Source organism: Notothenia rossii (genome assembly GCF_949606895.1).
Source record: "Notothenia rossii genome assembly, chromosome: 3".
Classification (NCBI taxonomy): Eukaryota; Metazoa; Chordata; class Actinopteri; order Perciformes; family Nototheniidae; genus Notothenia; species Notothenia rossii.
Genome location: NC_136901.1, coordinates 13466527 through 13491532, shown reverse-complemented (window position 1 = coordinate 13491532; position 25006 = coordinate 13466527). Strand labels below are relative to the sequence as shown.

At 40.9% G+C, this 25006-nt stretch overlaps 1 protein-coding gene across 4 annotated transcripts in view; it reads left to right on the top strand.

Moving 5' to 3' along the window:
• Positions 1-2004: 2004 nt before the first annotated feature.
• Positions 2005-25006, top strand: part of sonb (SON DNA and RNA binding protein b) — a 30264-nt gene continuing 7262 nt past the window's right edge. Inside the window, exons 1-21 of one of the 4 annotated variants that reach the window (XM_079671050.1) lie at positions 2005-2148; positions 2928-3146; positions 4605-4639; positions 5480-5688; positions 6008-6180; positions 7008-7171; positions 7258-7495; positions 9755-9948; positions 10514-10669; positions 11872-12044; positions 13287-13421; positions 13699-13785; positions 13890-14108; positions 16114-16224; positions 16812-16928; positions 17804-17951; positions 19606-19674; positions 20605-20720; positions 20918-21019; positions 22669-22731; positions 22899-22967. In XM_079671050.1, coding sequence (XP_079527176.1) covers positions 2066-2148; positions 2928-3146; positions 4605-4639; positions 5480-5688; positions 6008-6180; positions 7008-7171; positions 7258-7495; positions 9755-9948; positions 10514-10669; positions 11872-12044; positions 13287-13421; positions 13699-13785; positions 13890-14108; positions 16114-16224; positions 16812-16928; positions 17804-17951; positions 19606-19674; positions 20605-20720; positions 20918-21019; positions 22669-22731; positions 22899-22967 — 2880 coding nt within the window. In that variant the 5' untranslated portion in view covers positions 2005-2065. Of the gene's footprint in view, positions 2149-2927; positions 3147-4604; positions 4640-5479; positions 5689-6007; positions 6181-7007; positions 7172-7251; positions 7496-9754; positions 9949-10513; positions 10670-11871; positions 12045-13286; positions 13422-13698; positions 13786-13889; positions 14109-16113; positions 16225-16811; positions 16929-17803; positions 17952-19605; positions 19675-20604; positions 20721-20917; positions 21020-22668; positions 22732-22898; positions 22968-25006 lie in introns of all 4 variants that reach the window. The other 3 variants (XM_079671049.1, XM_079671051.1, XM_079671052.1) reach the window with 3 other exon arrangements.

The window sequence follows — 25006 nt, the reverse complement described above, 5'->3', positions numbered from 1 at the left end:
GACCTCACATGTTGTGGAAGTCCCATGAGCCTTTGCACGGATGCTCCGACAGACCTGTTCATTCGGATAAAGCCACAGTGGACCAAACTAAAATGGAGGCACGATCCTCACAAATCCGAGGAAAAGTGGAGACTCAGCCCAAAGGATCCTCTTAAAAAAATGTTTACTGCAAGTAGATTAATAATAGGTGATAAATCTTTCATTTCTGCGTGCCTGGTATATGTACTTATAATATCCTCACAGGGTTGTAATATGTAATTAATCAACATGAGTCCTGCACTTCTGTGGGTTCTTGCTCTGTGTTATATACTCTAAGGGTTTGTTTGAAAAAGCAGCCCATGCTTAGGTAGTTCATTTTCCACAAATATCATTGAATAAAGCAGCTTTTTGATCATGAAGGCATAAAATAAGTGCAAACACAACAAACAATCACCGGACTTTCTCACCATTCCTGATGTTTTTTCCTTTTATGTGTCTGTTTTTTTTTTTTTTATGTCCCTCAGTACCTGGAAAATTAGAATCTAGATTATTAAAGAAAAAATCAGGCATTTCAAAAAATATTAATCGGTTCAAATAATTTCTACCGGGTTACACTGATGTCGTTTTTTCACCTGCAGCATTGTGACATATAGTCGCCACTTTCTTTTTACCTTTTTTTATTTGTATTACTCATCTCTCGACCAACCTGTCTTGGAACAAAAAAGTTGTATTAATATATGAACATGCAGTTTGAGTGACTGTTGTTGGACCATCACTGTTGCCTAGATCTCAGTTATACTGGATAGCCTTGTACTGTACCAAATCTGGATTTCAATGCTGGCATAACAATAAATGCCAAGGAGATATTTCTACAGTTGTGATTTCTGATTTTATTTTATGAATTGTATCTTTGAGGAAACATCATTGCCTCTATTCTTAGCACAGCTATATCTGTATGAGACACTGTAGCTACATCCATTCAAACTGACCAACGCATGAGGCATAAGTTAGTTTTTCACTGAACCTTTCCATGCATCTGATTGGTCAGGAGGAGCCATGTCCAGAGGCATGTCATGGTGGTCCATTTTTATTTGCAGCAGGAGAGTAATGGACACATTGCTTTTGATGGCATTTAGTAAGGAAGTGTCTATTCTATTTGAAAATGAAAGAAGATGTGATATGCAGATAGACTCCTTTGAAACTAAAGTGTGGATCGCCTATCTGTTATTCTACCTGAAAAGACACCTTTTCAGGTTTAAAGCTGGGTTGGAGCTTTGATAGAAGCTTACTAACTCACATCGACCAATAAGAATGCCTCTGGACATGGCTCCTTCGGATAAAGCCACAGTGGATCAAACTAAAATGGAGGCAAGATCCTCACAAATCTGAGGAAAAGTGACTAATTGAATTAGTCCCGCCCCCTCGGTAAAGGTGTTATTAGTCCCGCTTTAACAGGGTTTTTTTTTCAAGGGGGAATCTTTAAATCCTCTTCAACCCACTCCACTTTGGAAATGCTAATCCTTACTCATGTTCAGCTACAGATTAAGTCTGATTTAAAACTTGATTATATTTCACATCATTAATCCAAATCTGTAAAGTAACTACAGGGATTAAATGTAGTGGAGTAAAAGTACACCATTTACCTCAGAATTGTAATTGAGTAGAAGTACAAAGTAGCATAAAATGGAAATACTCAAGTAAATGTACTTCTTCTTCCACATCTTACCTACAAACTGCCTCCAGGTGCTTCTAATTGTGGAAACTCAATCAGCATGGCGGAAGTAAAGGTTAAAATCTTAATCACAGTCTTAACATTTCAAAAATAAAAGCATGCAACAGGAAGTAAAACCAGTTCAAATTAACTCAATGCATAATTTCAAAATAACAGCACAAAATAAAATCTCAGTAAAAAGTATAAAACCCAGACATAAAAATCGCGCAATACAAGCTAATACTAATACTATTAATATTAACAAAAATACTTCACCATGTGACAAATGCACCGTGACGCGTTTTTGCCACCCGGAACTTAAGCGGAGTACGAAACAGTTCCTACCCGGACTTATAAATTGACGCACATTTAAACATGGCGGCTAACATAGAGAAATTTTTTCAGGATTTTATACTGAATAAAATCAGAGAGATTGAAGACCAGAATGAAGACAAAACGTATGTGCATGCTGTGTTATGGTTGTGTTTTGGTAACGGTTGAATAACATCCTGTAGCTGCTGTACAGCGCTAAGCTAACATGCTACCGTTACAGCGGCCGGCTGCTGCTCTAGTTAGAGCATAAACAATGCACAGGAGCTAATGCTATGCTAATTAGACACCTATGTTAGGTTACTCAAGGAAAACAACAAAAGTATATGTATCTAAATATACTTAAAGTACCAAACGTAGAGTAGTCATTGTGCAGGTTGGTCAGAATATTATATATGACATGTTTTATAATTATTGATCATTCAAGTGTTATCAAAGGTGCTGCTAGTTTTAATGACTTTGTAAACTGCAGGGTAGCTTGTGTATTCTGTAGTAGCAATACATTGAATTACTCTAGTAGCTGTACTTAGCTACTTTACACGACTGGATTATGTGTCAACAAGCTTAATTACAAAGTGGATGATTGGCTGTCAACATGCTTCCTTAGAGAGGAAGACATGCATAACTTCATCTATTCGTGTAAATATATACTTTTTAAAACTCCAGGCATTTGACTTTCTGAGCAGTTAGCCCATATGCTAAAGCTGTTGTATTATGATAAACCCAATCTTGTCAGATAGTGTCTAATCTGGGATTAAGTCATAACATCTATTAAGTAAACTCTTCTTGAGACAGGCCTCTTAAGTCACTATTACATATCCTGTTATTGGACATTTAAAAAGAATGCTGTGTTGGATAGTGTTGACAGATGCAACTAAATCATATCTTTTTTCTGTGTGTCCATTAGTTCCCCTGAAGGAGTGGGAGATGGCACTGAACAGTTCGGAGCAGAACAAGAGTCTTCAGAGAGAGACAAAAAGGACAATTTAAAGTGCAGCGGCTCACCAAAGAAACACAAGAAGCACAAAAAACACAAAAGTAAGAAGAAAAGGAAGTACCGTGAGAAGGAGGAGAGCAGCTCCGAGTCCGGGCCGGAGGAGGACGGAGGAACCAAACTCCAGCCAAGGTCAGAAGAAACTTTTTCATGACACTTCCATGAATTCACCTTTTATAGAAAGTAAGCCCACTGGCTGATTAATAGTCATTACTGTCACTAGTAGGGATGGGTATCGTTAAGGTGTTAACGGTACTACTGCTTTTATCGATACCACTTATCGATCCGGTCTTTTAACGGTACTCTTATCGGTTCTTTTGGAGAAAAAAAAAGTTAAACTCACTAAACAAATTGTGAACAAAACTAACATTGCTTTTTATTTAAACTAAATACATAATATTTCACATCAAAAGAAACAACAATGTTTTAACAAATCGTATTAAATAATGTGATGAAAGAACTGTGTACAGAATAGCTGAAACTTTAACAAATTAAATAACTCAGTTACCTCTAATCATTAACCCATGTTTTTATAACTGAGTTAACTCTGTGTGTTGCTGCTAGCATACATAACACCTGATGTGGAAACGTTACTCGTGGACGGGGCTACAGAGCTACTAGAAAGATAGTCGGTGCATTCCTCCGTCTGAATGTGGTGAACTTTTGCTAAATGTTTAGACAAACTGCTCGTGTTACCGTGTTCGTTCTCTCCGCCATCTCCTCCGTGTGTGTGTTGCTGCATGTAGCAGCTGTGTGTGTGTAAACTGCCCCGCCCCCTCGCACACACACAGGACAGGAGAGAGATCTCTCATCTGGATTGGAAAGATCGAAAATACTAAAAATAATCATAGACTCATTTTGCAGTCTCTTTGCGTATTAGAAACAGAGTTGGCGACACTAAAACTGTAATATAATGTTTGTGTAGCAATAATACACATGACATTTATTTTTTACATGTCTCCAGTACCGATAAAAAGAGCGCTAACGTCGGAGCTTAACGGTATCACGGTCTTTAACAATTCAGCCCCGGGGCTCGTTTAATTCCGGGGCTCGGTACCCATCCCTACTCACTAGATAAGAGCACTAAAACCTGTGCAAGTGAACACAAACGACAGTTCTTTAAACAACACACATCTGATGTTATTTCTAATCACAAAGTTATTCTAACATAGTGTAGTGGTGCTAACCTGTAAACCATACTTTAGTTATAAGAGATAAGAAATTGTTGTGCCAGAGTTACAAAAATGCAATAAACACAGCAGCATAATAATAAAACTGTACACTGACTAAAAAGAGCGATTAAATAACTACAGGAAACATAGACGGTCAAACAATTCATGTAAAAAACAGTTCAGTGATGAGCAGTATTGAGTAGTGCAAAACAAACTAGTGGCAGATACGTAATTGCAACGTTATGTATACTTAAGTTTTTATTTAAGTTTATAATTCATACTGTGATAGTGCGTATCGTACTACAAATGTTAAAGTCATGTTCGATCTACGGTAGTTACTCTCTGGGATGTTATCTGCGACTGGACCTGACCCTTTTTTTAAACGTTCCTAACCCAGGGTTGTATCTTTGTTTCGCAGAAAAGGGACGCCAACAGAGGCAGACAAGGAGCAAGGTAAGTCTCTAATCATTCAAATCATTCCTACAAACATGTGTTGATCAGCTGTGCTCACCACTCTATATTTTACATATCAAGTGTCAAATTCCCTTTCCATGGAGAATTTGATACAGTGTTGATATGTTCGATTAGTTATCATGTTATGTGTGTTATCAAACCAACCACCTCTTAAAGGGATAGTTTGGAAGTGGTGCTGTATGAGGTGCCTATCAAAGTCAGTGTGTTACCCACAGTGGGGGGGGGGGGGGGGGTCAGCACCCCCCCCCATATGTTGCAGAATCAGCACAGAGGTTAAGCAATGCACTGCTTTGGAGGCGGGGAGCAATAAAATGTATTTAAGCCAAATGAAAGGACGAAAAAAATAATGAATATTACCGTAGTTCAAGTGTACACTATTTTTAGCACGGTACGCCAAACAGCCCTTTCCACTGCCTCCATCAATCAGTCTGACTTTGGTGAATCCATCTAACATTTCATACACTACGGTCACACAAATAACACAAACAGACAACACATGTAGGCGTCAGAACTCCTGTGTTCTGTGAATTATAATAGAGTTCCTTTCAAAAGGTGCGTGTTGGATTTAAAGGGCACATTTGCTAAATATAACATACACAACAACTGATTAGCTTTTACCTTAGAGGAGCTCAAATATGTCTTGCCGCTGCCCCCGTCCATAGTAAGTGTACAGTGCTTTGCTTCTGTGCAGTAACTGCATTGACTATGCATAAGTACCTCACTTCCTTATTCAAACGGTCCCTTTAAGACACACACACAGTAATTCCAGTCGTACGAAACATGCTGTACTGGCACAGAGCTGCTGCACTGTGTGTCCAGGTGAGGAAGACCAGAACAAGTCCAGAGGCCACAAGCGGCACTCATCGGGGAAGAAGAAGAAGAAAAAAAAGAAAAAGAAAAAAAAGAAGAGAAGCAGGAAAGATGACGACAACTCCTCAGATTCAGAAATGGTGTCCAAGCAGAGGGAAGGGGGTCAAAGCGTGTCACCAAGGCGACGAGTGGAGCTGCCTGATATTATTCCTAAACAGGTAATAATGTTGATATCACATACAGACTTCATCAATTAGGGTTTAAAACCTTAAACATAAGTATAAGAGCTTTGGACCGCTAGCTTAAAAATCATTTGAATTTGGAAGGATTCACACATGTCTGGTGCCTGATTAAAGATGTCACAAAGTAAATGTAAAGAATTCTGGGGGAAAAAAACTACTTTTCTTTAAGAGTACACTTTTGTTCTGGATAATAGCCAGCCAGTTGCTATAATGCTGATGTTAAGACTCAAACCAAGTGTCATATATGGACTTGTTGGTGGAACGAGTGTGTGACAAACGTCTCCCTTCTTTACAGGACAGTTCCAAAAAAGCACTAGGAGGTCAGGAGAGCCTTGGCAGGAGGAGTTCCCGTTCCCGGTCACGCTCACATTCCCGTTCACATTCCCGTTCCGTGAGGAGGAACTTCCGCTCCAGACACCACCGGCCAAGATCCAGGACCAGTCCACACCGCCACAGGACCCGGTCCAGGTACGGATGACCTAACCTTTCATCTTCCTGCCATGTTGTCTAATGTCATTTCTTTATTTTCCTCCAAGTCGTTACAACATGTGTTGATCTCAACTTGCCAAACGTTATAGAATAGTGAAGATTCATTTTTTCACCACCGTTGTGTTATGTTATGCGTTATGTAACCGGTTAAAACTCCAAGTGGCGATGAGGTCCTAAAATGTATGGAAAGGGTCGTAAAAAAGGTCTTAAAAGGAATTACATTTGACTTCAGGATTCCTGCATATACCCTGTTATGTGAATAGAACAATAATGTCATTGTTAGTTAATGAATGTTTCCATGCTGAACAACGGCAACATGACAACCTTTTCATTGGTCCCTCTTCTTTAGAGAAGACCAGGAAATGATGGATACACGGATCGTGTTACACCACCGTTGTGTTATGTTATGCGTTCAAACCAATAGGCACGCAATGACTCTAAATAATAATGATCACGCCACCAAACACACATTCAAACTAAAGGAACCAGCCTGTTTGGAAAATGTGAGAAGTAGAAAGTTCAGGTATTTGGGTTCAAATGTAAGAAGTAGAAAGTACAGGTATTTGTGTTCAACATGTAAGAAGTAGAAAGTACAGGTATTTGTGTTCAACATGTAAGAAGTAGAAAGTACAGGTATTTGGGTTCAAATGTAAAATTAAATATGCTCAATACTGATTCAGATTGATGGAAGTGGTCTTTTTTATAATAATGATGTTTTTTGGTTTGGAACACTTCCCTAATCTTCACCTAAAGGATATTTTGCCCTTACACGGTACTTTGACAGAGCTCTTCGTTGTCTTTTGTAGATCCTCAGAGAAGAGGGGAGCCCACCATGAATCCATACAGTCCTCCCACGGTTCTTCAAAAGACCCTCCTGCGCTGGACTCAAACCCGACACAGAGGGCCGTCAAAGCAGAAGAGCGGCTGAACTCTGACCGGAGGGAGAAGAAAGCAGATGGAGGAAAACCAGGTAGATCCTGAAGAGCCTCTGGAACACTTCTGATTGTGATGTGATGTCTAATTAATGGATGTTTTGTTCTAATGCCAAAGCTGCAGGTTCTGGAACATCCCAGTCCACTTCAGCTGAGCAGATCGCTGCACCAAAATCCCCCCGGCCCTCGGACACTTTAGTGAAATCACCAGCGAAGAAGAGGAGGAAACCATCCCCACAGAGGAAGAGAGAAACAAAGTCCTCCAAAAGGCAGAAAAGATCTCCGTCACCAAGCAGGAGCCACAGGAAGGGGTCCAGATCCAGATCCAGGAGCCCCTCGAAGAACAGGAGGTCACGGTCCAGGTAGAGTGACGGGGATTCTCTTCATGCAGATCGCCTTTTATCCAGGTGCTATTAGAGCTAACAACCTTTACTGTGAACCAGTGGCGGCGCTAGGGGGTGGCTACTTGGGCTCAAGCCCTGGATGTTTTCTGAAAAGCCCCGGATCTTTCACTTAAAAAAATGTTTTAAAAAAACAAAAAAAAGTTTTTGTTGAAAACGTCATGTGCAGTACCGGAGTCCACCAGAGCGGCAGCCCCTGCGGAACATTAGCCTGCGTACTGCGTAGCCTGCCCTGAAGAAGAAGTGATCCTTCCTAGTGCCTGACGAGTTTTAAGCTAATAGCCTATAAAGTTATGGATATTAGAAAGTTATTTTCATCGAAGCAGGCGCCGCAAGCTGCAGCAGTATCAGCAGCTGACAACAATGTCATCACCAGCAGTGAAGAAATGGATGATGTTTGAGGTTTGTGAATCTAATGGTGATATCTGCACTCTGGCTGACTGAGTAACAAGTGAAAAAGAGTGATGTAACATTCATGTTATAGCTAGTAAACATGGAGTAACCAAACTAAGTATACCCTTATATGTTAGTAACATGACTAAAAATTATCCTAAGATGTAACGTTAACCCTTCATACCTCAGTCTACTTTTAAGACACTAAAATAACGTATTCCAATTATTATTTAGTTTTCGCGCGTGGAATTATACCGGCTCTCGTTTCAGTACACGTAGCAACGGAACTGACAGGCAACGGAACTGACAGGCAACCCTCTGAATCAGACTCCAATTGTCTGTGACTGTATCCAATCAGAGGGTCCGATTCAGAAACGTGACTCTTACACTCTTTACGTCACAAACAAAGATGGTGGATGAGAATAGATCTATAAAACGATAAGCAATGCGCCAGAATCAAGGTGAGACTATCCGCATCCTTTAAAACTCTACGCACATTCGTTTCACTGAAATAAGTAAACGGCTGTATTTGAGTGAGTTAAGGCATTAGTTTGCTTCATTAAAGGATGTTAATGAAGAAGTGTTCTCCAGTGCCTTTTGTCCGCTTTAAGGTATTATTAAGGTAGGGTTCATGTTGCTCTCAAAGTGCACCAGATTGATGCTTTTAACTTCAACATTTAAAATAAAATCTTCCCGGGGGACCATACCCCCGGACCCCCCTAGAGGAGGCGATGACCCCCCTAAAGGATGTTCGGTCCCCCCCCCACTTGTAAGAAATAGCACTTTACCCCTGCAAACCCCCCCCCCAACAACTCCTGGGCTAAGCCCCGGATCTCCTACAATCCTAAATCCGCCACTGCCGTGAACCCAACAAATGTCATTCTGAAAAAGACTATATTATTAGAATATTACAGTATTGCATTTCCTATTGCACATTCCCTTAGGAGACTGAACTGGGATCAGACTGGGCCATTTGTGTTAAAGATCATTGTCAATAAATCTACGTGTGTCACTTTTTGTAACTTTAGGAACTTGATTTATGGGTGTGTTGCAGTTTGTCTGGTCGTTTTATTAAACACATTAATACATTCACTTACAAATGATATCTGTTCTCTCTATTTATCTAATTATTCTTTGTTCTTAATTTAAACATACATTTAGCTAATCAAAATAACTGTATGACATATTTGTCTCAAATAAAAAATGGAAATAAATCCACATGCCATATCGTGACTTTTATGAAGCCTTCTTCATTTGCAGTATATAATACAGTGATAACACACAATCTGGTTAACTGTACTCACTTTAACATGGCCCTGTTGTACACTGACAGGCACAATATTAGCGTAGCATTAGCGCTATTAAGAAGGATATTCTTTCGTATCATTATTTGTACATCATCTGCGAATGGAAACTACCATATGATTATATTATTGAGTAGGCACAGTACCCAGTGATTGTCACAGTGTATATTTGACTGGCACTAGATGTTTATTAGTGTGTCCAACATTGAAAAGTTACATGATTGTTGCGCCAGGGGCATCAAATTACCCCCAAATCCATTTGTCCCTGCTTTTAAATGTGCAGGAGCTAACTCTTTCATCTTTACTGAAACGTTCTCCATGCAAATCCACTACAAGTCATTGCTTTCCATCAGCCAATCAGGGGAGTCTTTGTGAAAGGACCTACAAACCTCAGCTGTCCAACTCATTCCTAGAAAAGAACAAGGAGGGATATACTGGAGGAGTCTTGCTATAGGAAGCCTTCACATTATGTTAGATGGTATTCTCCTCTGCACAGGAATTGAACCGGATATTTTGTGTGCAGGTCAGGGGGCCGGCGGTCGCGGAAGTCTCGATCCCTGTCTCCGTCCCGCGGTCGGAGGAGGCCTACGTACAGCCAGAGGGACCGCTGGAAACGAGAGCCGAGTCACTCCCCTGTGCTCATCCTCCGCAAAAATAGGTCCCCCAACCGGAAACTGTGCAGTTCCAGCAACAGCCCTCAGCGCATCAGTGAACTGGGTCAGAACACACCTCATACACTCACTATAGTACCGTTAGGAGTTTTTATTCATTGGCTTTTTTGATTTATTAAGTGAATGTGTTATATTTCAGCCACTCTGGTGTGATCAGTTTGGAATCATTTGAAAATGACACTTAGTTACATAATCCGAGGTGGAAGAAGTACCGAGATGATTTACTTGAGTAAAAGTAGCAGTACTACTGTGTAAAAATACTCAGTTACAAGTAAAAGTCCAGCATTCCAAATTGTACTTGTACTACTGTTGTATTTTATGTATTATAATCTAAGTCTGTAACTTGTTAGTAAATGTGTAAAATAAATGAAGTGAGTAAAACACAATGTAGTAAAATAGCTAAATGTGAAAATACTCAAATCTTTTAACTGAAGTACATACTTGAGTTACATACTAGGCTACTTTACACCACTGCATAATATGATAAGTCAAATCCTGCTTACCTTTTGTCAAATCTGCTCTCTATGAAGTTTGTATTTGAGTGTAAAACAGTATTTATCTAAATATAATGGAATGGATGTTAAAACACGTTGTCTCTCTTTGTGTCTCAGATAAAGAGCAGTTGTTGGAAATAGCCAAAGCCAACGCTGCAGCCATGTGTGCCAAAGCAGGACTGCCCATCCCTGCCAGCCTGAGGTCCACGGTGCCCCCCCTCACTCTACCTCATGGTATAGCCATGAATGCTGCTATGGCCAGTATGACCGCTGGTAGGAGTTTTTCTATTGAATGCATTCTTTTTTTGAATAACTCATCCATCAACTGTGATGACTTTATACAATCGGATTTGGTTGAAACTTTCAAGAGAGGTTTTTTTTTTGGGGGGGGGGGTTAGTGTATTGTGCTACTTTAAAAGGTGACAGAAATTGGTTTAGCCTCATTGATCTTATGTGGAGGAGTATATTGGCTCAGCTCTAAATACATTTATGAAATGTATTTTCCAGGTGTTTTTACCATGTTGAGATACTTTACTTCAGTATTTCCATGTACTTTGTACTTCTACTCCACTACATGTATTTAATCCCTTTAGTTACTTCACAGATGTGGATGAATGATGTGAAATCTAATCAAGTGTTAAGTCAGACTTTAGTTCCACCTGGAGTAAATCCACAAGCTACCCTGCAGTATACAAAGTCATTCAAACTAGCTGCACCTTTACCAGCTTTGAGAACACTTTCATGATCAATCATTATAAAACATATCATATCTATTATTCTGAAATGGACCAATCTGCACAATGACTACTTTTACTGTCGCTACTTTCACTATCTTTTGATGATAATACTTTTCTACTTTTACTTGAGGAACATTTTGAATGCAGGACTTTTAATGTGACAGAGTATTCCTACACTCTGGTACTTCTACTTTTACTCAAGTACAAGATCTGAGTACTTCTACTTTTACTCAAGTACAAGATCTGAGTACTTCTACTTTTACTCAATTACAAGATCTGAGTACTTCTACTTTTACTCAATTACAAGATCTGAGTACTTCTACTTTTACTCAAGTACAAGATCTGAGTACTTCTACTTTTACTCAATTACAAGATCTGAATACTTCTACTTTTACTCAAGTATAAGATCTGATTACTTTTTCCTCCTCTGGTCATCATGTCATCTGAGCCTGGTAGTCAGAAATGTGTGTAATTATGAATTATGATGATAATTATGATGTTCTGCCCCATTATTGCAATATATATGTATATTATTGTTAGATTCCACAAAGAAAAGCACATTTAACAAACACGAATGGTCACACAAGATATAACTTGATTCATGAAGCAAGACCGAGAGGTCAGCTGTCAGTATGATGATAGTTGCTTTGTCTTTCTTCTTCTGAATGACACTCACTTGAATGAGATTTGTTTGTCATTGGCTGGTTGTCTGTCTCTGTGTCCCCGTCCTCCCTACAGCCACAATGACGGCGGCGCTGACTAACATGGGCTTGTCCTCTCTTCTCGCCCTGCCCTCAATCACCAACAAGCCCCCCTCTGGCTCCTCCCAACACACCTCTGCTGCTTTAGAGGAAGTGAAGAGGAAAGTAGCCAAGCAGGCCAACAGCATCAGCATCAAGGAGTTCACTGACGTAAGTGTGCTTTAATGGTGATAAAAGTGAAAAGAATAATCAAATAACTACTCTATAGCTAACATGTGGTTTCATTAAGTACTCAACAACAACAACAACAACAACAACAACAAAGTGACCTACATGCACCAACTGCCATAATTTAGGACAGGATGGAAAACGACGGAACATTTTAAGATCATAGGAATGAGTTCTCAAACCTGGGAATGAGTCAGCATTTGACCACTTCCTGTTCCCTTGTTTAACACTAGAACCGCCAACGGGTCAATTTTACCCGCAGCTGTTTTTTGATTGTATGAAACTTTTTTTCAATAAAATATTAAAGTCTCCCAGTCCGTGACTTTTCCTGAAAGTGTGTTATGTAGCACCCTCTGTTGTTAAAAGTTGTCAATATGAAGTCAGATTGAAAAAATCTACCAAAAATTTCCATTTATACCTATATATATAGAGATAGATAGATAGAGAAATAGACAGACAGCTAGATAGATAGATAGTTATAGATAGATAGAGATAGATTTGTACCTAAACAAAACACAAGTCTAACACCAGCAGTGGTAGCGACATTTTATACTTCATGCTATCTGCACAAACGATATCATATGCAAAGCTGAGAGTCCACAGAACTGTTCTGTATGATAAATAAAAGAACATTGTACCTTGAAGATTTGACCCGTTGGCGGTTTTAGGTATACAGCGACCTCTGGCGGTTTTAGTGTTAAAGGGTTGTTTAATTTATTTTAGGCTTATTAGCCGCCAATGATGACAGTCAACTGTGACCAGACTGGCGGTTAATAATGTGAAGTTCATTTCTTATTCAGTGTACTAAGGGTTCTTGTATTTAAAATAAAAATGTCTTCTGTATATTTGGAGAATTTGTTTATTTATATAATGTATTTTTGACCTTTTTCAAAAAATATTTTAATCATCCAGAATTTTTTATATTGTTTATATTTGATATACTATTTAAAATAAAATAAAAAATTCCACTTTTTAAGTATTTGAATGTTGAGCACACGGGTCCTGTAACAAAAATAATTTCCCAATTTGGGATTAATAAAGTATTTATCTATCTATCTAATTTTCCACTCAAGTACAAAAGTCTGAGGTTGAGACTTAATGTTGTTTACATTTGCATTGTTTAAATGTGCAAAGTGCTCACAAAGGTTCCCTGTGGAGCATGTAGCAACACGTGGAACTATTAAACCCTTGTGTGCTTGAGACTAAAATTGCTGTGTTTTTCAGAAATGCAAGATGATCGTGGACAGTAAAGGAGAGCTGCCGGTGGCGATACCACACGTGTCCGACGAAGAGGATGATGGGAAACCTTTCGGAGGGTCAGCACTTCGAGAACAGAAGGCAATCAGCTTCAGCATCAACGTAACAATCCACACACTGTTCTATATGTTCGCATTTCCTATGAAAAGGAAGTTTCTCTTGTTGTAAATGTATTCAAATGTGTGGTCAAGACGTTTAGGGATTAGCACTTTACATTATAACTGAAAATAACTTTACTCTAACATCATTTTATTTGAGTGAAAACATATAATGCCTCATTTTCGCATCATATCGCCGTATTACTACCCCTATCTTTCCCATTACATTGCAAATATATATATATCACTCCCTAATTGTTAACATTTTCTCCCCCCCCCAGAACGCCACAGTGCGTCCAGCAGTGCGCAGTGACGCGGGAATGGCCAAGGAGTTTCCTGTGTCCTCAGGGTGCCAACATCGGAAGAAGGTTAGATTTTAGACATTAGATTTGATCTCATAACAGTATATAAAATTCTAGGTAAAACAATGTCCTGATGCTTTGTGGGTAATCTAATGTGTGCCTCTCATTAGGAGGGCGAGGGACTTGGGGCCTACGGAGAATGGGTTCCTGTGGACAAGGGATCAGAGAAAGCTGCAGCTGCCTCCAGAAAGGCCCTGACCACCGTTTCCAAGGCAACAGCATCCCCATCATCGTCATCAGCTGACACGGCGACAGCAGCAGAGTCAGCAGAGGCGGTGGAGCAGAGTGTGACAGATTCTGACAGCGTGTTCCCTGACCCCCTGCTGCAGGTGTGTGTATAAGATATAGTATATACTGTGTGTACTTTTGAAAACAGTTGTTATTATAAGCAGACAGGTACTACTGCATTCTGTTTACTTCACTTTGTTTAACCCTCTATGGTACGCACTATGATGCCATTTGGGAGAAAAAAGTTTGGAGTGTTTTTTTGTCATATAATAGACCAAATAAACATAATCTAAAGACATTTTAAATAAATAATTATTTAGGGGTACTTTTTGGGGTACGTTGCCTTGCCACTGTACCATAATGGTAAGTTATGAAAAAAGAGTTATTGTTTCAAATTTGAACAAAATGTATTTAAAAACCATTGGAAAATACTAAATAGCCTCAACAGGTAAAATTGCATTCCAATTAAAATGTGAAAATCGTTATTTTTTATATTTTAACAAGATTACATGTCTGAATGTTGCCTGCAGGCAACATTGTTCCATTGTGAAACAACCTTTAGGAATAAATACGCAAAGAGCCTAGGCATCTTTCATCAAACTTTGAGCCATTTGACAAAATAGACTCACTGCTCGTGGAAGTTCATGAAGCAGTTATTGTGAGCAGTGAAGCACAGGTACGTCACTCACTTTGATCACTGCACTTTCACCCTTACAGCCAGGGTGTTTGCACCGGCCCTTTTTCTCCACCCACACAGGCCAATGGTCAGTGTGGTCTTGATGCACATGTGTTGATGGCACTGATGAGGAAGAACCTCTGCGCTTCTTCTCAGCCAGGTCTCTGTCAACATTATGAGATGGTCTCCCCCTCTTCTTCAAAACTTTCCTCTCGTTGCAAAGGCAACTTGCAACTTCAGCTTTGAATTTAAGTAGGCTGTACACTTCTTTCTTGTGGATGCCGCAGTCCTCGCAGTCCCTGCGGTACAAGAGCCACTCATTCACTAGAGTGAAATCCATCATGTGGAACACGATCTTGTGATGCCACTTCCTTGACCTGATCTTTGTTCTGTAGAGAGCAATCAGCGAGTCTAGAAGATCCACTCCTCCCATACTCTTATTGTATGCATGCACGACACTTGGGCAGGTAACCTGCAATGTTTCTTTCTTTTTCTTATCCCATCTTTGCACAGATCGTTGGGTTGGCTTTAACATCAAATGTATCTTGGTTAAATTGTAGGGATCTATGATGAATGGTATGCTTTTGAACAGTTTATACCTAAACACACAATACCACAATATCATGGTGAGTCCATAATGGTCTGGTGTTGCCTCCAGGCAACATTTGCATTTTAATAAGTTTCCATTACCTAATTAGCAAATTGAGCATATTGAACTATTAGAAATTAAGGTTTACTCACCTATTATTGTGAATACATTTTTTTCCAGACAAGAAATGCGCAGGAAATGAAGCTTTTAGACACATTTCTTGGAGAGAAATGGCTGAGCTGATCCTTGTGGGAAAGGAGGCAAACAGTGTCTTCAAATTTGCCGCCAGAGATTCATGGGACAAATTCAAACACTACTATTGGTTCCTTATGGTCCGGCCTCTTTTTTTAAGTATTGCATCATAATTTGAGATGTATTGTGTGAATGTAAAAGGCAAAAAATGGGTATGTTGCCTGGAGGCAACATCATACCATAGAGGTTTTACTCCAGACTCAAGAATGAGAGTACGTTTTACCAGACTACTTATCTATAATGTGGGAAATATGATACTGTGCTATAATAATTTTCTGAAGGGAGACCTTGCGTTTAATTTGCCTTGTTCAACAACATTCACAAAAAAAACATTCAGTGTTTGTCAAAGCTTTAAAAAAGTAGTTTTCTAGGTTATGATAAAATGTTTTTAACCGTTCAAAGAATGACCGATTTTCTACACTTTCAGTTTCCAATCATATACTATTACGTACATTATATAATTATATATATCATTTATTTTATTGTATGAATTTCATTTTAATTTTATGAATTTCACATTCTTAACAGACTGACCCTCCCCCTTTTTCTCCCACTCATGCTGTTTGTCTCTCCCCCTCCCTCTCTGTAGCCAGTAGATATCTCTCAGGCTGTGACAGACAGAATCAAAGCTCAGAGGCGATTGGCTGAGAACCCCTATGATGTCAATGCCATCTGCATGCTCAGCCGGGCACAAGAGCAGGTAAAATACAAAAATGTAGTACACACACTCATATAACTAACATTCAAGAACCATTAATGGTAAACAACGAGTGTTGCCAAAGCAGAACAACATAATGACTAAAGAAACACAAACCATGAGTCGACAGCAGGATAATCTCCACATTTTAACGTCAGTATGATTTTTGAAGTAAAAAGCTAACGTTAGGCTATAAAGGAACGGTCACATGACTTCACGTCACCACCGCTAAGCTAAAGGCGGCTAATGTTCGGCGGGTTGAAGTTTAATCGTTTCATTTAGACACTTGTTAGCAAGCACCATTTTTTTATTCACCAGTGGTGTATTTACTGATGTATTTTATGTCGTTGGACCAAAAAGTTTTAATCTTATGTTAACCTCTGACCTTATATCAGGATAACAACCCAAACACATTGACTTTCATCATCTTTGTGAACCATGGCTATGCTGGATGTTGGGGAATGGGGTAGGGGGAACCGTAATTGTACCTCATGACATGTAACAGTCATCAATTGCTTTTGTTTCCCAGACTATCTGCTTGATTAGAGTATTGGATATACCTCTGTTCTGATGGAAATGTCCTGTTTCAGGTGGATGCGTGGGCCCAATCCAACACTGTGCCTGGCCTGTTCACCGGTTCCACTGGAGCCACGGTCCTCACCTCAGAGGAGCTGTCCAGCAGCGGACCACAAGCATGGCTGAAGAAAGTAAGATGTGCACTGAGAGGACAAACACAAAACCTGACTGATGTTTAAAAAAATGTATATATGTGTATCCCTGTGTGGAGGTTCTGCCTTTCTCACCTCCACAGAGGATTCTTTTGTGTCTTCATGGCGCATTTCCACTGCAAGGCCTCGCACGGCTTAGTACGGTACAGTTAGGCCTTGGTAGGCCAGGCTCACTTTATGCTGCGTTTCCATTACAGTTTAGTAGCTGGGGCAGTAACTATAGTAACGAAGTGTAGGCGGAGCCGTGACGACATCTTCAATGAGAACCACAAAACCAACATCAGCCGTTAGCTGTGCCCTCAGAGCTCACAGCTCCTCATATCTGTTCAGAAACTAGACAACAGTTAAAGAAGTCCAAACCACAGACTGTCTGTGTCATGGCGAATACAGTCGCTGGTTTATTTATGTCTGTAGGCCGTTGTTATGAGTGTGGACGGTCGGAGCATATACAGCATTAGCTTAGCCAATCTCCATTCAGAGAAACACGCATTTTAAACGTTTTTTTCACCTGCCGTCTGTCTGCAGACTTGTCAAAGCATTAATTCATGGTTTTTACTATCCGGTATCAGTATGTTGTTACTTACAATTAAATCACGGTCAAATATGTTTATCTTGTTGTAGTTTCCAGCAATTCTCTCACTAGTTTAGCATACTCAGTCCGGTTGTTGGCCCGGAAAGAACCTCAATTTTGGAGAGCCAGAAAACTGTGAAAAAGTACCCGCTAGCCGGAACTACGCCTAGTGGAAACGCAACCAGAAACGGGCACGGCACGGCACGCTTACACCACGCTGTAGTGGAAATGCGCCAAATGATCATTCCTGCTGTTATTCACTGTCTCTATGTGTCTGATTCAGGATCAGTTCCTCAGGGCAGCTCCAGTGTCCGGGGGGGTCGGGGAGTTCCTCATGAGAAAGATGGGTTGGAGGACAGGAGAGGGTCTCGGGAGGAACCGTGAGGGGACCGTGGAACCGATCATCATCGACTTCAAGGTCGACCGCAAAGGTGAGAGGCCCAAAACACTGGAGCAACAACCAAGTGATACACATCTATTTCACACATTTGATTACAGTGTGGGTCCAAATATGGTCCAAGTAAGGGGCCCATACTCTATGGAAAGGTCCACTGAAGAATGAAGCATACATGAGATGTATTCGTTAGGGATACACTCGGTTACATACAAGATTATGCCACCATTTATTTATCGGATCAACATCTTTAATCCAAAACAGCAAAGAAAATTTCCTAGCAGCTAGAGCAGGGGTCGGCAACCCCTGGCACGCGTGCCAGCATTGCCACGCGGATCCTGACCGAAACCGCCGCCAGAGCGTCTCCTCGTTACCTGCAGAAGGAAGCCATGCACGCAACGCAGCCCCGCTCTCTTTATCTCCAGGAGACTTTCTGCTGCTTTCCTCTGTGGTGCAGTGCTGATCGTTTCACTACGGAGGAAAGCACTTCACTAATCGCAGTACCCATAAGGAGCTGTACAAATGCTGCAGTTTTTGCGTGGCTGTGTATTTAGTTGAAAGCCCAGTGGCGATCTGCTCATCTCTCATCGAAATAATAAGCTACAAAGGGGCGGACTGGCCATCTTGTGTGTTGAACTTTCCTGTCGGCTCCCAGACCGTAGTCGAGGAGGGCAGCAGCAACAAGCTTCAGGTTCAATAACCCACTTTAGCTTAAATGACTGGAGAGAGGCGAGCTCTTCTTGGGAGGACGTTGCATTTATTTAGCTGTTCTTCTGTTTCGCAAAATACATCACAGATCTCTGTTTTTCTGCTTCCCCGTTTCACTTCCAGAAACATACACACGTTCCCTCACTGTCGCTCTACCATCCACAAACACACATGCACAAGCCACACCCCTCTCTCTCTCTCTCTCTCTCCTAAAGGGACAGCGATCTCATCTCACCCTGCATGACCCTAATATCATAACATGTGTGTTCTGGAGAATCACAGAACGGACGATCGTCCTTATTATTATTATGCCGTTTAAACCAATTATTTAAATGTATTTGTTAAATTCGGCTCCCCCGCCCTCCTGCTGATAGTTGACGAGCGTCAAGCTCCTCAACCCCCCCCCCCCACGTTGATAAGTCTTGATCGTTGGCACGCTGATAACAAAAAAAAATTAAATGTCACTTCATATCAAAAAGGTTGCCGACCCCTGAGCTAGAGTCAATAGATGAAATAGCCTCTGTGTTTGATGTTTGTACTATGACCAAGACCAAGCAGGAGGCTCATAGGGTTTAACTCTATTGGAAAACCAATAATAGCACACAGTTCCTTCACAATAAGAGACCAGTAGCGTTGTACACATGACCAGAAACATTGTCTAAGATCGCCCGTTTCAGAGTTACATTTACTGCGGAGTGGAGATGCATTCATATCCAATGTGTTTGTGAGAGCAGGCGTTATATGTATGCGCTGTAGGATCCTAAACTGTTTAGATTTGGTTCAGTTACAAATAGATCATTTCCATTTAACAGAAAGCACTTTAACATCTCTCCCCCACCAGCCAATTAGAGGAACGATTCATTCCTCAAAGTTTCCACAACTTAATAATGTCTCCTTATTGATATGATGTGGTAAACACTTCTGTCTTTACATACATTCCATCTGCCTATTGTGAATCACATGATGTTATGTGTGGGTTTCAGGACTGGTGGCTGAAGGAGAGAAGCCCCAGAAGCAGACGGGGGGGCTCGTGGTCACCAAGGATCTGATGGGTAAAGGACACACAGCGCACACTTATCACATATGAATATATCATGTGAATTATGACGTGATGCATCACAGTCTTCATCAGCAAATAAAGACTACACAATAACATAAAAGATGGACGATTAGACAACTCCTAATTGCTTGATGACTTGTAGGTAGGCCCCTGTGGCAACACACACTGTAGCTGTTGGTTAGTAAATCAGGTCACCTGTAATTGTATCTGACATTACCAGGTCTGGACAGATTTAGGGACTAGATTAAATTACAAAACGCTGAGATAAAGACAAGAAGAAGCAGCAACAGAACAGCTGAGGCAAAGTGTGAAAACCAAAATTAGGTCAACTAACGTAACATCAGATTTACTGGAGAGCTGCGAAAGGACTAGTGTCAGTCAGCACCTCCAGATGTTTAATGACGTATCAGAACAGCTGTCATGAATCTGTGAGACAATGACCGAGTTGGATACATATGAGGGGGGAATCCACGGGTCCATGGGTCTGTGCAGAGGATTGTGGGTAAACAATAGTCAGATATCATGGTGGCTTGCAAACCTGGTGCTGTATAATTATTCTTAGCATACTGCATTAACATACTATGTATTCATTCATACAGTGATACAAGTGATTTACAAATCAGCTGCAAGAAAAAAAAGGTTGTAAAACAATACATACAAATATTATACATGGACACATTGTTTGTATCATCTGGAAAAATAAATTCACTTTGGGTCAGATCTCAATCAATCAAAGTGTATTTATATAACCCAATATCAAAAATGTTACATTAGTCAAAGGGCTTTAAAGTTTATAGAGAATACAAATATGACACCCTCTGTCCTTAGACCTTCTCATCGGACAAGGAAAAACTCCTAATGTTAAAAATAGAAAACTATTCGTGTGTGTGTTCTCCTCTCATTCTCTCCTCTTCTGCCACAGGGAAGCACCCGGTGTCCGCTCTCATCGAGCTGTGTAACAAGACGCGAGTGATGCAGCCGGACTTTGTGATGGTCCATCACAGCGGGCCGGACCACCGCAAGAACTTCCTGTTCAAGGTGAGTCCTCTCTTAGTCGTTCTGAGCCAGCTTTGATGAGCGCTCTAAAGATTAAAACAGTAAGCTGGTAAATGTCTTTTAAGTCAATATATGTACGTACGGTTTGCTTCCCTCCACTTTTCTTACGTTTGTTCTGATTGATATATCCTCGGATGGTTATTTCCTAACATCCTCTCCGTATGTTGTGTTGTGTGCAGGTCACAGTGAATGGAGTGGACTACCAGCCTCAGACTGCCAGTCCCAACAAGAAACACGCCAAGGCCATGGCAGCTACCGTCGCTCTGCAGGCTCTGGGAGAGGTACATTCAAATAATGTTGATAATGATAATAACCCCCCCAGGTTTAACTGTTGTTTCACAGTATGTGTAGAAACACAATTACAATTGGACCAATTACGTGTGGACTGGTAACTAGAGTGGTGCCATTTCGCCTGAACTGAAACTGAACTGAAAGTTCTGTTGATCTATAACAGGGGTCAGCAACCCCTGGCACGCAGCACCGTAACCAGTGGCACACTAGGAATAAGTGGAATAAGTGTGCAAAATATTTAAATTATATTTTCGGATCCTGAACGAGACAGCCGCCAGAGCGCGTCTCCCCGTTACCTGCAGAAGGAAGCCATGCACGCAGAGGCGTAGCTGGGGGGGGGGAGGTTAGGATGATTCCAAGGGCCCAGCACTGGGGGGGGGGGCCCAGAGAACACTATTATTATCTTTTTATTAATATGGTTTTATTATTATCCTAAAGTAAGTTAATGTAAATGACTCAAAAGTATAATTGCCTGTATTAAAAAAAAAACGTCCCAAAAGAAACAAACAGGTGCTTGTTACTCTGTTTGACAGAACGAGCACCCCTCCCTTCATTCATTGCATGGTATGGGCGCCTGAGCAATGGAGCAAGCGGAGCAGGTGCATCCCCACAATTGACCTTGGGGGAGCAAACGTGTGCTTTTGCACCCCCACTTTTTGATCATATGAAAAATATGATATGTCCCCCCCAATATATCACTGTAAACATAAGTATGTAATTTCAATCGAATTAATAATACGCAATGAACGAACTTGTGCTGATTATAGACACTTAATAGCGAGTTTTTAAGTTTCCAAAGATTGTGACCCCCCCCAGCATTTCGCTCACAATGGTTTGATCAACTGCCTCCCACCCACAGCAGTCCTGATGCAGGTAGGCTGAGTGTAAATCACCGCGACCAGTCTGTCATTGGTGGCAGACCTTTTCAGTAAGTTGTTCAAACAAAGAATATGTTAGACATGTCTTTACTTCTAGCACTCAATACAATAAAACACATTTATAATCATCACCTTCTCTTCATTTTCGCTGCATTGAATTACAGGTCACTCTTTATGTTAGCTAGCGGTTAGCTGACGTTTGCTAGCTAGCTAGTAACATCAACCAGTGTGTGTGTTTGACTAGCTAGCTATCTGGTAGATCGAAGCCCATTAGAGTTTGAGTTTATTAGGATCCCCATTAGCTGTTGCATGACAACAACTAGTCTTCCTGGGGTCCACACAAAACATTAGATTCGACAAGACTTTTACAGAACAGTAAATAAAAAACTGATTTCCGAAGTCCATTTTCCTTCAAGCATTGATTTGTGTGTGTGTGTGTGTGTGTGTGTGTGTGTGTGTGTGTGTGTGTGTGTGTGTGTGTGTGTGTGTGTGTGTGTGTGTGTGTGTGTGTGTGTGTGTGTGTGTGTGTGTGTGTGTGTGTGTGTGTGTGTGTGTGTGTGTGTGTGTGTGTGTGTGTGTGTGTGTGTGTGTGTGTGTGTGTGTGTGTGTGTGTGTGTGTGTGTGTGTGTGTGTGTGTGTGTGGGTGTGTGTGTGTGTGTGTGTGTGTAGCCAACCAGGTAGAACATGGCAGAAAAAAGAAAAAAAAATCATGTATTCAACCCAGTTCAGTGTATTCATACGTGTATTGCTCTCCTGTGTAGAATGATGTGGTGGTGACAGTGCAGACTCAGGGAGAAGGAGAGAAAGAGACACAAGAGTTACAGGTAATGGAAATATCAGTCAGCTTAAAGTGTAGGATAACATAACAAATTAAGACACAAATACTTGGATAATATATTCCCCCCTCTCCCTTTCTTTACAGAGTAGCATAAAGATTGTGTATTCAAACCAGTTCAGTGTACTCATAAGTGTATTGCTCTCCTTAATGTAGAATGATGTGGTGACTGTGCAGACTCAGGGAGGAGGCAGAGGAATTGAGAAAGAGACCCAAGAGTTACAGGTAATGGGATATCAGACAGCTTAAAGTGTAGGATAACATCCCTAGTCAAACAATGCTATAGGAATCTCTATACGTTTTTGGAACCCTATAGGAATCCTTTAGGATCCCATAGGATTCTGAGACAGGTCTGTGCTCTATATTGCAGGAAATTGGACGTACAGGTGTTCATCAAATTCAAAAAATTCTGCCATGGAGGTGGTCGTGCCTGACCCACTCCAAACCACCCCTTGCCTGCCAGTTACTAATCTTGCACCCCCACTTTCAACTATAACTAGGTGGCACAGCAGCGCACCAGCAGCTTGCAGCTTGAACAGACTGACAGGAAAATGTCCTCTACAGCTCATGAATCAGGAGCTCAGAAACGAGAGAAAAAACGTCAGCAAGAGGAAAATAATAAAAGAGGTCGACAGATAGTCACCAAGTATTTTCACAAGAAAGGTATTTATTCACAGAACTTGTTTTGAAGCCCATAACAGCTTGGCCAACATTTTGTGGCTGACGTTAGCTACCTGTTGCTATCAAAAATTAGATGAGTGTAGATGAGCCCAGTGAATTTGTATCCAGCAGCTATGCCCTTTTGCTATGGCTAGCTAACCCAACCTGTATAATGTTACATGCTAATCACATCTGCTCTAATGGACAGATGCGGCTTCAGGATCAGTACCCCTTCCCTCAGGCCGGTTCCCAGTTGAAGGAGAGGGAGGTAAAGCAGCAGGGCTTGGGGTTAACAAACAGATTTTAAATATGCTTACCATGCATTGAATACAACTTTAGGTAATATTCACATTTAGTTACTCTAGTTCTTCCAGTAATTGCAATACCATTGACCACTGGCACATTAAATTGAGGTTGTTACAGTAGCTATAGCTAGACTTGAGCAATTGGAAAATATCTATACAAATTATTATTATTATAACAATTAAGAGATAGCTCGAGCTGTACTTTGTTATTACTATTATAGGGCATTTTATAAATGATGTACACTATGGATACTCTAGAGCCAGGGCCCTCGAGCAAGGCAACCAACGAGGAGAGCAGAGGTGAAGAGGCAGAAGTACCAGTAAAAGAAGAGGTCGAGGACCATGAAAGCAGCACAGATGAGGAGGAAGCAGCTATGGACAGTCAATGTCAGGGACAAAGTGAGGCTCCGACACAGGATGCCACAGATACTGAGCCACCTGTAGTGGTGTCTGAGGTAGAAGATCTGCTATCACTTGACCCAGGGTTGTTCCCAGCTAGGATGAGTGACAAGGACAGGGCAACTATTGTAAAGAAATTAGCAATGCGAGAAACACATCAAGAATTTCCACATGATTCAAAGGGAAAGAGATTTCCAGATTACTTGAAATACACCAAAGCAGATAAGGGTAGGGGAAAAGTGAAAAGGGACTGGTTGATTCACAGGGAAAGTTCTGCATACCATGTGTTCTTTTCTCTCTTAGTGCTTTGAGTAGTGACCAGGGATACAAGATGTGTGACGTCGAGTGGCGTCGCATGTATGATAAATTCCCAAGCCATGAAACAAGTAGGAATCACAGGGACTGTTATTTGCGATGGAAACACCTACACTGTTCGGTTATGACTGCATGTGGCGTTGATCATCAGTCGCAGAGAGAGCTACAGTCTGAAATTGAGAAAATCAAAGCTATCTTGCAGAGACTCCTTGATGTCACTCTGCACTTGGCAATGAGGAATTTAGCTTTCCGAGGTAAAACGCATGCTTTGGGCGATGTCCACAATGGACATTTTGTGGGTACGCTAGAACTTTTGTCACGATATGATCCACTCTTGAAAGACCACTTAGACAAAATCAGGACATCCAAAAAAGGAAGCCAGCTAACTCATTATCTGAGCCCAGACATCCAGAACGAGTTTATTGAATTGTGTGGGGGAAAGGTTTTAAAAACCATTCTGACGGAAAGGGAGGATGCCATATACTATGGAATCATTTGTGATGCAACGCCTGACATTTCCCACACCGAGCAAAATGTGGTGCTCATAAGATATGTACATTATAATGAAGACATAGGCGAATGGGA